Raw genomic sequence first — 15,473 nt, 5'->3', positions numbered from 1 at the left:
ACTATCGGGATTGGTAGGGCCGCATGTAAGTACAGAGCAACCCCAACAGCCCTCCCTCGTTTTGGGTCAGCTCGAAAATAGAATAACCGCCTATCGAGATCTTCGCGTCAGAGACATCTGGTGTGAGCCAGTCTCTGTGAGTGCGACTATGGACGGTGGTTCAAGGCAAGCTGACTGTTTAACATCGCTGAGTTTGTTGAAAAGCCCGAGGCAGTTTGTGGATAAGCATTTCAACCCTGTCTCTGCTGCCTCCGAGGGTGAGGAGCCTAAAGTTGAGTGACCAGGGTGGTTAGCAGACTTAATAGTTGTGCACCGGGTTTGAGTCAAAGGCTCCAGGGAGGCCTCTGGGACGATGTTGTCTGGTTCATGTCTTTGTGATTTCTGGGGGTGCTTTTCGCATGCGAGGTTTTATTCGTTCCGTGGGAGCTCGGTTTTCTCGGGCCTTTTGGCTTTAAGGGACGGAGTTTTTTCCCCGTGGGCGAAAATTTCGACCGATGCTGTTTGTAGCTCTTTCAGCATCCCCTTTTCGTCGACCAGGTTTGCTGTTGGTCAAAAGTTTGCTACAAGCTTTCGCCTTTCTGGATCCTTGGGTGTTTTGGCGCGATTTGACCGGAAATGTGTCTCTGTGAGGCCCCGAGCGCTGGGTGGTGGCACCAAGAAGTAATGATTTTGGTAGCGCTCCCAAGAGGCTTGTTTTTGCGGAGGACTGCGCCTGGAAGTCAGCCAGCAGTTTTCTAATCTGGCGCGTTTTATGTGGCTTGTTTGGCTGCGGTCGTTCTTCTTTCGTGTTTGTGTGGACACCCGATCCGCAAGCGATCAGTGTGGCCAACTGGATATACGAGGGATTTTCCGGATGGCTGTAGTCATGTTTATGGCTTTGGTTGTCGGGGTCCTGGGCGACGGTTGTGTCCACAAGCAGAGGGGCCACTTTCGACGGAGTGGAGCTGGAGATTGGCTTCGCTTCTTGTCCCCGCATATCTGACTCAGTCCAGTTCAGAGGCTGTGACTTTGTTGACGAGCGCACGGCTGCAGCTGTGTCCTCTGATACGGAGATAAGCGTTGATAGCTCCACGTAGTTTGGACGCTGCTTGTATGTGGGGTTTGCCTCCCCCAGGGCGTGCCTGCCTTTGGTGGGTGAGCGGCTTGTGGTGGTCGAATAAAAACAGCTGTCCGGAGACCCAGCTGGTTTCGTCGGCCTGCTTTCGCACAGGGGGCTCCCCCAGGGCGTGCCTGCCTTTGGTGGGTGAGCGGCTTGTGGTGGTCGAATAAAAACAGCTGTCCGGAGACCCAGCTGGTTTCGTCGGCCTGCTTTCGGGAGCACAGGGGGATATGATCACAATCGGCATGGTCATGAGTTTGGAGTCGGCTGAATTGATTCCCGGTGGAAGCCTGTTTCTCGCTTCCACCCCTGACCTGTTATTATCAAGCTTACGCGCGTCTAGAGGACGATCCTCAGATAGGCGCCCGATCATTGGACTGGCCCTTTGAATGCTGCCAGCCCGCTCCAAGATCTCCTGTACGTCGGATGGGGAAGAAAGAGTGACTAGAAGTCCAAGAGTTCGCTTACTTCCCCTCTGGCGTAGCCGTTCTGCGTGGAGCGATTTATCGGGCTTGGTGAGGACACTGCTAAGGATCGGCTTTGCCAGCTTTGCCGGCGTGATTTTTCCGGAGAATGACCCCCAGATTATCAGCCTGTTTTCACTTAGGCGCCTGTCCACTAGAGACGCTGTGGCGGATCTTATAGCCGCGTCACAAAGTTGTATGACTTTCTTCGCAGCCATGGGTATGGATATCGCGAGGTATTGGTTCAGCGAAGAATGTTCCTTGTCAACTTTCGTCAAGGTCGCTGCATTCTTAACGCCTGAGTCCTCCAGTGCCTTTAAAAGATGCTCTAATTTCGCGTCGAGTATCCCGATTAAAGCGGAACACTGGCAGTGTTCTTTCTGAATTTGCACTGGGGATCGGGTACCGTTTTGGGGGACTCTCCTCTTCGCTGCGGTATGCATTGCATCCAGGACGTAGAGACAGCTCGCCCAGACAAACGGGTCAGGAGAGTTAGCTAGTCGGCTTATCTGGTCGTCCTGTAAACCCGTGCATTTGAAATGCCACCAGGCCTTGCAGGGGTGACACTGCATACCGCGTTTGACGTTCGACGGACAGCCATTTCACCCACATCTGTTTATGTCTATCAATGGCTGCAGAGGGCACTCGGTATAAATTGATGTCACGTTTCGGACTAGATGTAAAATAGGAAGTGTGCGCAAAATGTTTTGTTAGAGTAATAAAATTCAACAATTACTCGTGTGTACTCTGTGAATAGATTGAACAACGAAAAAATTCTTTCACGAATTTGCACGAGGAAAAAACGAAACTGATTTCGAACGTACCAGTCAAATGATCTAGAAACGTTTGCTTGTAAGGTGAGAACGGCGTTGGAGATAAACACCTGTGGACAAACAACTGTAGAAAAATCATCCAGCTGTAACACCCTTATGGCGCCTGGATGTCATGCCACCCGAAGGAAGCACAAGGGCTGGGATAGTGCCAGTTTGCCCAAGCCTAGACAGAAGTCGAGAGGCACGGCAAACATCTGCGGCCAAGTGGTATCTATTTGTTGCTGAAGCCATAAAAAGGATTTTATTTGAGGAACTCCGCTTCGGATCTCTGACTCAAAAGTCTGGCCCACGGGTAGTGGGAGTAAGGTCATTTTCGGGGAACCTGGTTGGAGCCAATGACGCAATAGTCTGACGTGTTCGGCTGCAGTGAACTGGCCCAGCACAAGGGTGCGGGGAATAGGACATAAGTCTCCACTCTTAATGCTGCTGCGCAGAGCAAACGCGCTTGGAACGCCATCCAGCCCACGATGAAACGGAGTTGTTTCTTTGCCCATATAGGATAACTCGCCAGTGGTGACGGTCGACCGTTATCGGTTGTGTGGTCGTTAGGACAAACTATTTCGAACCTCCCATTCCAAAGGTAAAACAGGTATCAATGCTCCCACAAATTAGAACAGTCTGGCCGTTTTCACAGTCCCATCTCAGCCCCGATGCCGCCTTGTAATGCGACGACCCGCGGTATAGAGTCCTGTTACTCTTAATCTGACTGCTTGCCCTCCAACCTTCCCGGCATGGCTAAACTTTACGGAACAAATTTCAGTGCAGCACTCACGCTCGACCATTACGTCAGAGTGTCATCTCCAGGTTACACTGTCTCAGCATTAAAGACTGCCCAAGTCACATGAATCAAAAAACATCAACTTGTGACGAGCGCGTGAACCCATAAAAAACATCTAAAAGTTCTTTGGATTGGGTCTGCGTGAACAGCCGTCGGAGAGCAGTTATTCGGTGCACTAAGTATCTGAAATGCGAAAAACTGCTGCCTACTAAGTGTGTGATCTGAGCGTAGAAACCTTTTTTACCATATCTCCGCAGTGTTTGAGTTAGTTCGACAGTGATAATCTGTGGGCCAAATTTTGTTCAAACGGGGTAAGTAAGTGCTAGGTCTTCTCGAAGGTGACGATACTCAAGAGAAAGGGGTTCAAGAACCCCAAGAATCGTTTCATAATCAACGGACATGAGGCAAGCGGCCATTTTGTAGCATCTCATTGAACACACTCAATGCGGGTAACGTCATCCTTGCGTCCTGAGTAGACAACTTGTTTGGCACATTCAAGCACCGGTCTGACGGCGACCCCCATAGGGTATCTGGAAGTCCGTAAGGGTAAGGTGTGCCGAATCATCCGTAAAACGACGTAAAACGGGTAGCATAGCAGCTAAGCACCAGAAGGGTGCTGAACGACTCTTTACATCCTCATCTGTGAATATCAAGTCAGTTGGAAGCTGCTTGTAGTTACATCTTGCCAAGATTGGATGTAGTGAGGCCGCTATGGCAGCATACAAGCCTTATGGTATTCACCATATGTATCAGATACCACTGTCAGTCCATTCATGGATTCCCTGTTCTGTCTCTCAAGAAGACAGTGGGCTTATTTCTTAAGCAGTGTTTTGTGAACTTAAATACGATATTTTTGTTCATCCGGGAGAGGTCCTGTATTGTGGCCTATGTTGTTATGTTCCGTGGGCAATTTCTGATTCACGGGGTTTCCAGTTCGTCTTCTGTCTTTCGTGGATATCTTTCTGAACAGTTAAGACCTCGTTCCCAGAAGAGGCCGAATCCCGTTAAGTAGATTTTGGTCCACTCAACTGCGCGCTAGTTTGAGAACCGCGTCAGCCACGTGAATTTTTGGATAATGGTCCTGTTTGTCCCCTACATTGAAACTGGCCCCAGTTCAGGCTGGTTAAGGAGGATACTCAGTCCTGAAAAGTCTGCACGACAGAAGTTTCAAGTTCCGGGTTCCTCGTCCAGCAGCAGACGATATCAAAGGTCAGTACGCAGTAGTCGCTATGTTCCAGTTCAGCGTTCATTAACACTTGATCAATTAAGTGTTTTACATTGGTGATAACCATATCCAGCAGGGATGGTAGTTGGTCTGTGTGGCTTCTGGGGAGTGCGAGTCCAGGCGCTCTGGTGAACGAAACAAGTCAACACTGATGTCAAATCTGGACCAGACCCAATACGCTGAAGCCCCATCCAGGTCTTAGGAGAATTCAGATCGCCTAGTAGCAAGAGAAGCGTAAAGTAGTAGCTGGAGGAGAGTTGCCAAATGGTTTTTATATGGAATTAACCATTTTCCGGTGGGCATGAGGGGACACAGTAGACCAAAAAGAGAATCAGTCCCACGCAGCGAGATTTAAATCCACAGTGCATAACAAAAAGGTGCGGGAATTGTGTCGAAAAGAACAACCGGAAAGAGCAGGGCTGCTTGTAAGAAAGGAGCAACCCCACCTGCCCTTTCGCGTTTTGAGTCAGCTCGGAAAGCGGAGTAGCCGTCCATCAAGACCTCCACTTCAGGGATGACTGATGTAAGCCAGGTTGCTTTAGGTCCAGTAATGGACGGTTGTTCAAGGCATACTGACTGTCTAATAACGCGAAATTTGTTGAAGGGACTGAGGCAGGTTTTGGGAAAGCACTTCAACACTACCTCTGCTGCAACCAAAAGTGTGGAGCCGAGAAGTATGTTACCAGAGGGGTTAGCAATTTTAATAGCTGTTCGCCGGGCTTTAGTCCAAGTATTCGAAATTTCCTCTGTGGTAAATCCGACGAATATCACTACTTCCACCAACTAATTTTTCGTTCCTGACTGGATACGCCACTCATCGTAAAGTTTACACTACTATAAAAGCTTTCGTTAGTACACATTCATCGAAGAAAAATGCTAGTTCCCCCTTCTCATTGGTTGAAGTGCTCCATAAAATAGGCCGCGCAGCGCAACGGGGCACACTCGTCATGGCTTCCTCGTCGCAAGCGGCCGTCGCTCCCGTGTCTGATGAAGGCCACACAGTGGACGTCACCCCCTTCTTCGCCTATTCAGCAAAGTTCATGAATTGGTGCACTGCATCAAGCAGTTCGAGCGAATATCGGGATCGTACTACAGCGTGCGAAACTCGAAAGCAAGTTCCTCTGGTGAGAAAACGTTCAACAAATACTAATGCCACCAGAAAGGGTTTGCACGTCCTCCAAACGACGCCGGCTGCTTGATCTCACACAGCGCGAGACATTCTTCAACGTTGGCAGACTGGGAGCCTTCTTTCGGGTTACTACATCTAATGTGGTACACAATCACGAGCTGCTTGGTCCCGAAGCATCTCGGTGGTTAAACCGTAACCGTCTACTGCTGCCTGAGGAACTGGAAATCATTCGGCCAATGCTTGAATGCCGCAGCCGTTGCTTTAACATCCGGTTCTATATGAGGTCGAAGTTCGGCAAATATCTCACAACCAGCGATATCGGAAATGTCCGAGCGCGACACATTTTTGGGCGGAACAGTCCAAGTAATTCCAATTACTGTTAAGAATATGTACTTTGTGCAGGTTGCATTCTCGACTTGGAGTCACAGTTCAACGAGCGAATACGAGCCCGATGTTTGAGGGATGGAAGCACTAGAGTGACCCACTTCATCTACTCAACCTCAGATATGCTCGATCCGTACAGACGGTATCCTGATTTTTACTTAGTGACAGCACTTCTTCCACGAACCAACACAAGTATTTTTTCATATCAGTTGCTTATCGTCGATGGCTGCAGTAAAAGTCTCCCTGTGGCCATGGGTTTTTTTGGCGGGAGACTGAGGCAGACGTACAAACTTTTCTGCTAAAGTTTCTGGAGTTTGTTGGTGGCTTTTCTCTCGTCAAGTGCATCAGGCCTCACGGTGCTCTTGCCATCGGAAACGCAATTGCCAGTGTATTTCCTCTTGCTAATCATTTATGATATCGTGTACATATTATTAGGGACATTATCAAACGTTTTCCGCGATCGCAATCATTTACACGCTTTTTTGTTGCCATGCGCACATTTAACTTTTTTGGAGCTTATTTGTTTAAGTGACCCTTTCTTTTTCATGTACATAAATTCCTTTATTCTCCCAAACGCTTCCAAGAGGCCAGCTGCAAAATGCCACGAGTTGCAAACTATGGCATTCACGATACAAACATGGTCTAGACCATGCACCGATGCCTAAAAATGGAACCGCTGAACGGATAGATAGGACTGTGGGAGACCATACGGGTTTCACGCACGAGCGCGACGTATTTGATATGGAATCGTCAGAAAACCATATCCGACGCGTCTCCTCGTGATCTTCGCATTGTGTGTCATCCTGAATAGGACAGATTGTGCTGCCGTTTAATGCCTTACTCCATTTCCAAAATGGCATAGGATTTGAATTCAACCCATCCAATTACAGTCATGAGCAGCGACGAGCACGCTACCATCATGATGGATCGTCGGCCGGAGACAATGACCCACGCAACCCGAATGCGCACGTGTAGAGAGGTTGCTCAATTTGGCATACCTTGCCGCCATCATCTGCACTTTGCCATGGTACAGAATGTAGAGGCCACCGAATTGCCGGTGTGTTTCCGTTGGACACGTGAAAACAACGGCGCAATTGCTGTTTCGTTCGCGCAGTTGAATGCGCCAAGAAATGGAACGCGAACACCAAGCGCCTTGTTGAACATGGTGTTGAATGACGTGCGAACACTGTATCAGCGGATAGAGCCCGAACATTTTGCAGTGTATGCCGCGTAGCATCGTAGTTTCGTGCAGCAGGCTGGCCCACGAGAGTCACCCCCATTTACTTTTTCACCTCCCATCAACCTGGGTACGGATACGAGCATCGCGGACTACGACCAATTGCCTCCGTCTATATTGTTGAACTTGGATCCTCCTGCCCTCCTTCCGACGGAATTTCTTGAGGGACTTGTCACAGCGGGCCAAGAAGACTGTTGTTCCCGACGAAGTGGCGGTTGTAGATATTTCAAGCTCAAATGATGAGGGGACTGTCCCAGATGTCCAAACTGGCCCGCGACAATAAGTTGGTGTGTAGGACGCGAGGCGAGGTCCCCGGTATGAAGTCGTTGAAGAAACACCCACCGTACCCAGTTTACAAGAGTTCCTAGTAAATGATAACATCTGTGCCGAGTACGGCCTCAAAGATCCTGAAGAAAACGAAGGAAGAACCGTCAACTGGGTTCAATGTCCGTATTGCACACGATGGTACCATCGCAGCTGCCCCATCTGGAGTCTCATAATCTTAAATTACGGTTTGTAAAAACCATGTATCAGAAGATCACAGTGTGTTTTAACTTAAAAGGGATGACGGTGATAAATTTCACATTAGATGATTGCGGCTAAACCGTATAGTCTGACACAACTATATGCCATTCTAATTTTGCAGTACGATAGGAAGGTAAACCCTCAGTAGGAGTACTAAGCTGCTTGATTTTCAGAGTTGTGTAAGCGCATGTGTTGATATCAATGCGAAATCAAAGGAGGACAAAACCTCTGTTTGATTATGGTCGAGCAAGCGTCACAGATGATATCGACAGCATGAACAAAAGGATCGTCATTATAGACGGCACTGCACTGGTGTGAATTAATTAATGGTACTGCATCATATTAACAGTGTAGCACGACCAATATCTGAGTTACAGCAGATTATTACATAATTTCATAGTAAAGGATGTCCCAATAAATGCATAAATGACGCTGCAGTTAGAGTAAAACGAATGAATGTGGGAAACCGGGCGTAACTATCACTCTGCCAAGAGGTGCGTGAATCAAATGTGGATGAAGTAGAACGAGATGCATTACCTTTGTCCAAGGTGGAATGTAGCTGTAACAGACAAGAAGATACGGACACCGCTGAACATAGGAGAACGTAGGTTACGTGGTTTACTAAGACCTACTGAGCTATTCATGAACTCCCCATCCATATTGGAGGACAGACATAAATTTCTTTTACTGGGACATCTCCTTCCTATCGTACTCCAAAATTATAATGGCATATAGTTGTGTCAGACCATATGGTTTAGCCGCAATTATCTAATGTGAAATTCCGTCATCCCTTTTAAGTTAAAACACACTGTGATCTTCTGATACATGGTTTTTACAAACCGTAATTTAAGATTATAAGACTCCAGGTAATCAGTTTTCTGGCAAACTAGACGCAAGAGTGAACCGAAAGATGGAAGTTTTTTGTCGCTTAGCCGAACGGACTGCTTTTTATTCATATAGATATTCAGACACGATACGTCAGACTGCCTCCACAAGTAAGCTTGCTCCACTCCGCTTTTTGTGCTCCTGAGCCTTCACGCTCAAAAACGGATGAAAATCAATATAAACAAAAGGAACCAGAATAAATCAAAACAGTTGTGTTGATAAAGTATGAGAATAGGACATTGTGGCGATAGTGTCATTATCACTTTGGTTGATTTAGGTAAAACGCTAAGGGAGAACAGCATCATTTCCATCTGTTCCATTTCGTTAGGTCGAACAAGTGCCATTTGTCCGAACATAAACATTGAAGAATAATCAAAGGCAATCAACCTACTTGTACGACACATGGGGCGATCGTTGCATAACCTCCTTAAGTCACTCATGTAACCCCTAGAATATTATGGTCGTCAAAATGTTCTGCAGGACCTCACAACATTTGTAGAGGTTGTAGGTTATCCAAGTTGGTCCATCGGAGGGAGTGACCACTGGTCGGCGTCTTGAGTCTACGTTACTAAGCATGCAACAAATTATGAAAAATATTAAAATGGGTTGCCTCCAAGAAGAATCTAAGCCAAAGAGAAAAGTATGGTCTTTGTATTCAACATTTGTGAGTCAACTTCCTGGGAGCGTTTTGATCTTCCAGGTTGTGAAGTTAATCGGATAAATTCTGCACGTCATATGGGTTACAATACATAAATAAATAAATGAGTCGTTCAGCTGTGGCATCCTTCCGGTGCCTAGCTGCCATGCCACCCGAAGGAAGCACAAGGGTGAAATACTGCGTGAGTGCTATTCTAGGACCATGTTAAATGCGAAAATGTGGCCACACTAGGAGGAATATTCTACATGCTGTCATAAATAAGTTTTTCACAGTAGTCAATCAATCCGTGCAACCTGGTGTCATAAAGCATTCTGAATGCTACAGATATATGACAAACGCCGCGGTTGTTGTTAGTTTACGTTCCTACACCCTTTTGTAGGACCAAAATTAAGGTTAAAGCGCCTAACTTAACGAGTGTTTAGCATTAACACCAAACCTTTCCTGGTTGGGCCGCCGGGAGGTTCATCAGAACTTCACCACCCTCATTGAAAAGCGTAAAGTTCAACTCATCTGGGCCAGATAAATTGTTGCTTTTAATGAGCAACAACTTCCGCCCGATCCCTTTCCAGATGGCAAGTTGGTGTTTTTATCTGCTCAGGTTTAACAAAATTCAGTCAAATGGAGCGTTTTTTGTCCTAAAGTTATGTGCAATCCTCACACTGCAGAGGCAAATGGACACCATATCAAGCTTAGCAGGTCACATTTGTAGTGTCTAATTCTGTCCAAAGTGAGGTTTTTCATGTTCCAACACAGAATATTTGGCAAAATATGCAGGTTTCTCAGTTTTGCAGAAAGGATTAATATTGAAGGCTATAGCATAATTGAAACTTTTAGGTTTAAAATGGGTAGTATGGTTTGTTTTGCTGGACAATGGCTCGGACACTAAACAGTGATAGGGAGACTGGTAGCTCTATTGATGTTTGAGAATGAAGTGCTGGTGATAGCCAATGAACAAGTGATTGTCTGCTATTTTTCACAAATTATGATGGCATGTTACATAGGCCTGTTAACTTGGACAACTCTAAAACAGGTAGATATACCGAAAAATATCTGGCCTTGATTAAAGAGCCTACAAGTGCGAAACGTCCTCTTTCAAAGTCTTTGTCCGCCAAATTGATTAAAACCTTTAAACTTTCTAACACTAAAACCGATCAGATATTTTCCTAATGAGATTTGCAACGTGCTAATCCGCTTTTTCCGTACCCCGATATTGGCATGTTGTTCAACGAACTAATAGCAAATAGAATTCAGACACCCCCATTTCCTAGCTGGTGTTCACTGGATATGACCATTTTTACATCGCGTCTCTGCTACCACGAACATCATTCGTCACACTAGCATTAGCAACGACTACAAACACGTTCCAGAGGGTTTCCTTAGCGGCTGATACATTTCATTGATTAGCTAAATTTAATTCGGTGCGGGGATAGAATGAAAGGACTGCTACCAAGAGTGTGATTCGTCATGCTACCATCAACCACCCCTACAGACACGTCAAAGGGGGGTTTTCATTGTCGGTGCTTGCATCTCACTGGTTAGTTACATTAGAGTCCGTGTGCATAATATAACTGACGTGCTACTCTTATTTTAACAAGTAGTATATGAATACTACTATTACTTTTCTGACACCAGGGGGGTTTTCTCCTTGGGAATCCCCGTTTGCGCGGGACCTTTGCCTCTGTTGTACGCAGTTTTCCCTCTAGATGCTAAAAATCTTGATGCCTGCTTCTTGAAAATCGTGCAGTGCCAACTTTTGGAAGATTGGATTCGTTGTTGTTTAGCTATTTGGAGTGAACATGCGTCTGTTTGTTTTCTTGGGTCTTCTGCCGTTTAACCAAGATTTTATCTCTATGAGGCCCTTTCTTGCCGCTTGAGCGTGGTAGTGTAAATTCTAAGGTTCTGATCACTGTGATATTTCAAAAGACACGGCAACTTGAAACAGCCTTCTGAGGAAAGCAAGGAAACCAACACAAGTTTATTTATGGGGTCATCACGGAATTTTTCACGAGGTTACGCGAGCATCGTGGGGACGTGAGAAACGCCAAGCTATGGCTGTTGGGTCCCGAGTAGCCGACATCCTGACCAATCAAAGCATGAATTGGCTCAGTGTGTAGTCAGATGATGACATATCTGCCCAAACGAGGCGACGTTCGGTTATCTAGAGCGCCTCTTCTTCGGACATCTTTGGGGCTGTTTGCCCTACCATTGCCTTGGTTTGGGTTATAATCCCTCGGGGAGATTCGGACGCAGTGCGGTCTGTCCCTAAGACAGTGAGGATGCTGATCCGATGGTGGCTATATTCGTACCTCCATTGCACATGTGTGGCTTGGCTGTCCGATTGTCCCTGATATTTGACCCTATTGTGAGGCCAGAATCTTTCATCTGATGCACTCACTCATGTGATCTGACTTGTGTCGCCTTCGTGTGACTGCCTTGGCAACCTTTGGTATTCCGGTCTCCAGTGGAACAACTGCTTCATCATGGAGACTGAAGTGTGGAGACTGCGAGTACAACGGCGCAGGCTGCCAGCCAAATTCATCGAAGCTGAATGAGGGAGCTACAGTTGTCGGAATTCATGAGCCGAATGACCATCTTATCGCGCGTGCTCATGCCAGTCTCCGCCTTGGCTGTAGGTGTAGCAACGAGACTCGTAAGCGTATTACTGTCATCTGCAGTCCCTTGGTTACAAATACTTGTCAGCACAGTTTTTGTTCTGTAAGTTCAGATCCAGAGGACACACAACTTAATGTCTATCCACCGCGAAGAACCTGGACGTGATCAGGGTATGAATGCTTTAGCGCCCCCCATAAACCAGTAAGGCATAATGTGTAGTGAACATGTGATACTTGCATATCCATCCATACCAGGTTGGTCAAGATAACCCGGTATGACAAAATCAACGTCAGTGCAACCACTAGAAATAGTATCGTCAGCGACAGTAACATCAGCGTGGATATTGACACCTCCCAGGCACGCAGGCGAAAGTTTGATCTAACTGTTTTCATGGAGGAAACTACTCACAAGGTTGCTGAAAACTCTTCGGCAGCCCATGACCGGTTTCACCCTTCTTGGGGCTCATCAGGTAGGCGCAGTCCCCAAGTGTGACAAGAGATCATCGGATGAGTGAGTATGCAGGAACGTGTGGTGGGTGAGTGAGTGAGTGAATGAGTGAGTGAGTGCGTGAGAGTGAGTGAGTGTAGAAAAAGGAAGAGAAACATGGTGCTGGCATGCTGCAAGCTTTGTGTGGTGTTTATAATTCCAAAAGCCCATTTCACGGCGTATGCGCGACGATGTGCAGAAGTGTCCCGTGGTCCCTATCCTGGCAGGCGGGCACCACTATCGCCTTAACACGTTGTATTTTCACCTATACCTTTTCCTCAAGCTGTAGGTTTTTCAATTCACATGTTTTCCTTTCTAACGTGTAGCAGAGGACAAAGCTCCGTTCAGCTTGCAGAAAACGTGCTTAAGATACCGTATTTGGTGATACTGGATAGTTTCATAACAAGCACTCGCTTACGAGCCCCTTGACGCCAGTCAACACATGCAACGATTTTGAGGCATCGATATTCGGAAAATTAGCGCCCTCCATAACTCACGACAACAGGGGCCGTCTCGCTACTTTTTACTTATACCTTGTTTAAACAAAGCTTGGCCAACAGGTTTTTCCCCATTGAGCCAACAAACACAAGGTGGGGACATTCTAAGAAGATTTTCAAGATCAGAGCGCACACATTCATCAGGCGAAAAATTTTCTCATTTCGGGTGGTAGCTGCGTGGAATGGCCTTCCTCCGACGGCTGTCCACACTCCTTCCAGGACCCAGTTCAAAGCACTACTACTGTGCGAGTCTTCACGCTGGCAAGCATACTGCCCCGCGTTAAGAACGCAAAGAGCAATGCTGTACCTTTTTTAACTTGTGCCTTTCAGGTGAACGACAGCTGCTGAACAACAAGAACGAAGCCGACCCAGGAAACTTGGGCAAAAGCCTCGACCCGGCGCACCACGAAGCGAAGCCGTGAATCTGTGAAAACATTAAGACGAAACAGACATCTCCGTGCCCTGGCGCACACGTACCTTGTGACACAATTTTATGTTTTTTGACGCCACGGGTGACGCCGGTTCACGGATCCATGGATAGATGTACAGGATCGAGGCTTTTGCCCAAGTTAAGCGCAGGCTACAAAATACAATTTTAAAACTGTACGGAGTTTAGAAAAGTATTAATTCCGGACAAGAGTATGACGCAGCTGGACGGATCGTGAGACCTCGGGCGAAAAGAAGCACGTGCGCAGAGCAAGAATTTTGTGAAACCTGAAAGCTCAGGATTTATGAGAAGAAAAACATTGTGATCGTGTGCAAATTACTCATGCAGCCAATCTTGACAGACCCAAAATGGTGAGCAAAACAGTCTCTGACAACAACGACCCGCAAGTCTCTGAAACAGAGCATTTGAATCACTGCATTAAATGTTTTCGACAATTCAGCTAGCTGCCGACAGTTTCCCAGTCAGGTCCTTCATTCGCAACACAGCGCTTGACGGTGAACTTGGAACCTCTGACGACATTGAAAAAATGGGTCACGTTATGCCCCAAGCCGTTGGTCCTGACAAACTCAAGCTCGCCATGTTCAAAACAGAGGTAGAACCCTCAGTCATGGCTCGTCTATATTACTTACCTCGCACTAGGAGAAACATAGCGTCAAAACTAACTGAGGTGAGTTGATTGTGGTACTCATATCCAAGGAAGCTCCTGCAGTATGTCGGTCACTGGTGCGTCAATTTGGCCCCAGAAGAGACTGCACCATACAATGTTGCGACGGTTTATGGGCCCCCGCGTCTCATTGGGATACACTGGTTAATGTCGGTGCGACACCCATAGGATCAGTCAAAGGGAGTTTGCCAAGAGTCGGGGATTAGACCCCGCAATCTCATGGTCCACAAGACTGGGTGTTAGAACATGTGTGAAGGACCGTTTTATAAAAGTGCTTTCGCACATTCGTTTTCACGCGGACACCTCTGCATTGCGGACAGGTTTCAGACCAGAAGCTTCGGTTGAATACCCTAATAAATAACAAGAACAACGGATCTGATGAAACAGCATAGTTTCTGTGATCCGGCCGTTGATTCATACCTAAAATGAAAGCCAATGTTGAGGCTCTGTGCCATTGAACATTTTGGCTTATAGCCAGGTTCACGGAATGCGTAAATGGGATTAGTGAAATGGATAACTTAGGTATGCTGATAAATGATAGCAGGAATCACAGAGTAAAAGAAAACTCTACTGGCTCACCATCGCTGTTAAGGCGGAGTCAGGTGTGAAATTTCCTCGGGAGGGGGAGTTGGTGATAACGAACAGGATGGAACGCGATCTGCGTAGAAAACGGTTGGCTATGTAGACAGCACTAACTGAAAGTTCCCCGAGATCGTTAGATCCTAACAAGAGGTTCAGCTGATAGAAATGAACAGCCAATAATGGTTGCACCTTAGAAAAATGGGGATTACAAGGGGCTTTTCCTCGTTGGTTGGAAGCATTTTAATAAACAAGGATGCCTGACGCAAGTGCTGCAGCCAAACCAACAACGCTTGCTTACATACAGATTCCGCTGTGCATCCTTGGTGATGCAAAAGCCACTGAATCTGGAAATACCTGTTTGGGTTCCGTGATCCATCACTGCGCAGAAGCCTATCTACGTGACCGGATACCAGTTGGTAGTCGACCCTGTATAGTTTATCTGGTAACACACTTGAAAATATCACAGGAAGGCGAGACCTACAATATCATGTATACTGTGTCCGCCTATGCCCCAAATAAACGTTGCTCTGAAGCTGCTGTTTGCGCTCTTTTACTGCGGACTGAAAGACACCTTGTGTTTGCTGGTGCTAGATAGTCTAATCGCTCCTGAAACCCACCCGGGTGGTCGTTGGGGGTTGAACACGGGCCTGGGCTATGCGTGACGTCTTAACGATCAACGGCTGCCCGTCATACTCGTAACCGCACTTGATATCGCCTACCCTGGCTGCTTATCGTGACTGCAGCAACTGAGTCTGTGTGCAACGCTTAGTATAAAGCTGAGGGTCTTTCATACTATACGCGATGCCGCTTATCTTCGCTACCTACTGTAAACATCACTCCAATATATATGCCGACCAGTATAAACAGGGACTCAACTATGAGTGATAGCATAATCTGACAGCCTGTTATACTCACAACTGTACGCGAGGTCACCTAACTTGGCTATTCATCGTCATACTCATACTT

At 46.8% G+C, this 15,473-nt stretch overlaps 1 protein-coding gene across 1 annotated transcript in view; it reads right to left on the bottom strand.

The window, feature by feature from the left end:
- Positions 1-7,200: 7,200 nt before the first annotated feature.
- T265_00996 (hypothetical protein) overlaps positions 7,201-15,473 on the bottom strand; it is a gene marked incomplete at both ends in the record, with an annotated part of 10,361 nt that continues 2,088 nt past the window's right edge. The window contains one exon of the mRNA XM_009164911.1: positions 7,201-7,556. Within this exon, the coding sequence (XP_009163175.1) occupies positions 7,201-7,556 (356 nt within the window). The remainder of the gene's footprint in view (positions 7,557-15,473) is intronic.

This window comes from Opisthorchis viverrini, assembly GCF_000715545.1.
Source record: "Opisthorchis viverrini unplaced genomic scaffold opera_v5_10, whole genome shotgun sequence".
Taxonomy (NCBI): Eukaryota; Metazoa; Platyhelminthes; class Trematoda; order Opisthorchiida; family Opisthorchiidae; genus Opisthorchis; species Opisthorchis viverrini.
The sequence above is the reverse complement of the archived record's forward strand: the minus strand, read 5'-3'. Positions and strand labels throughout refer to the sequence as shown.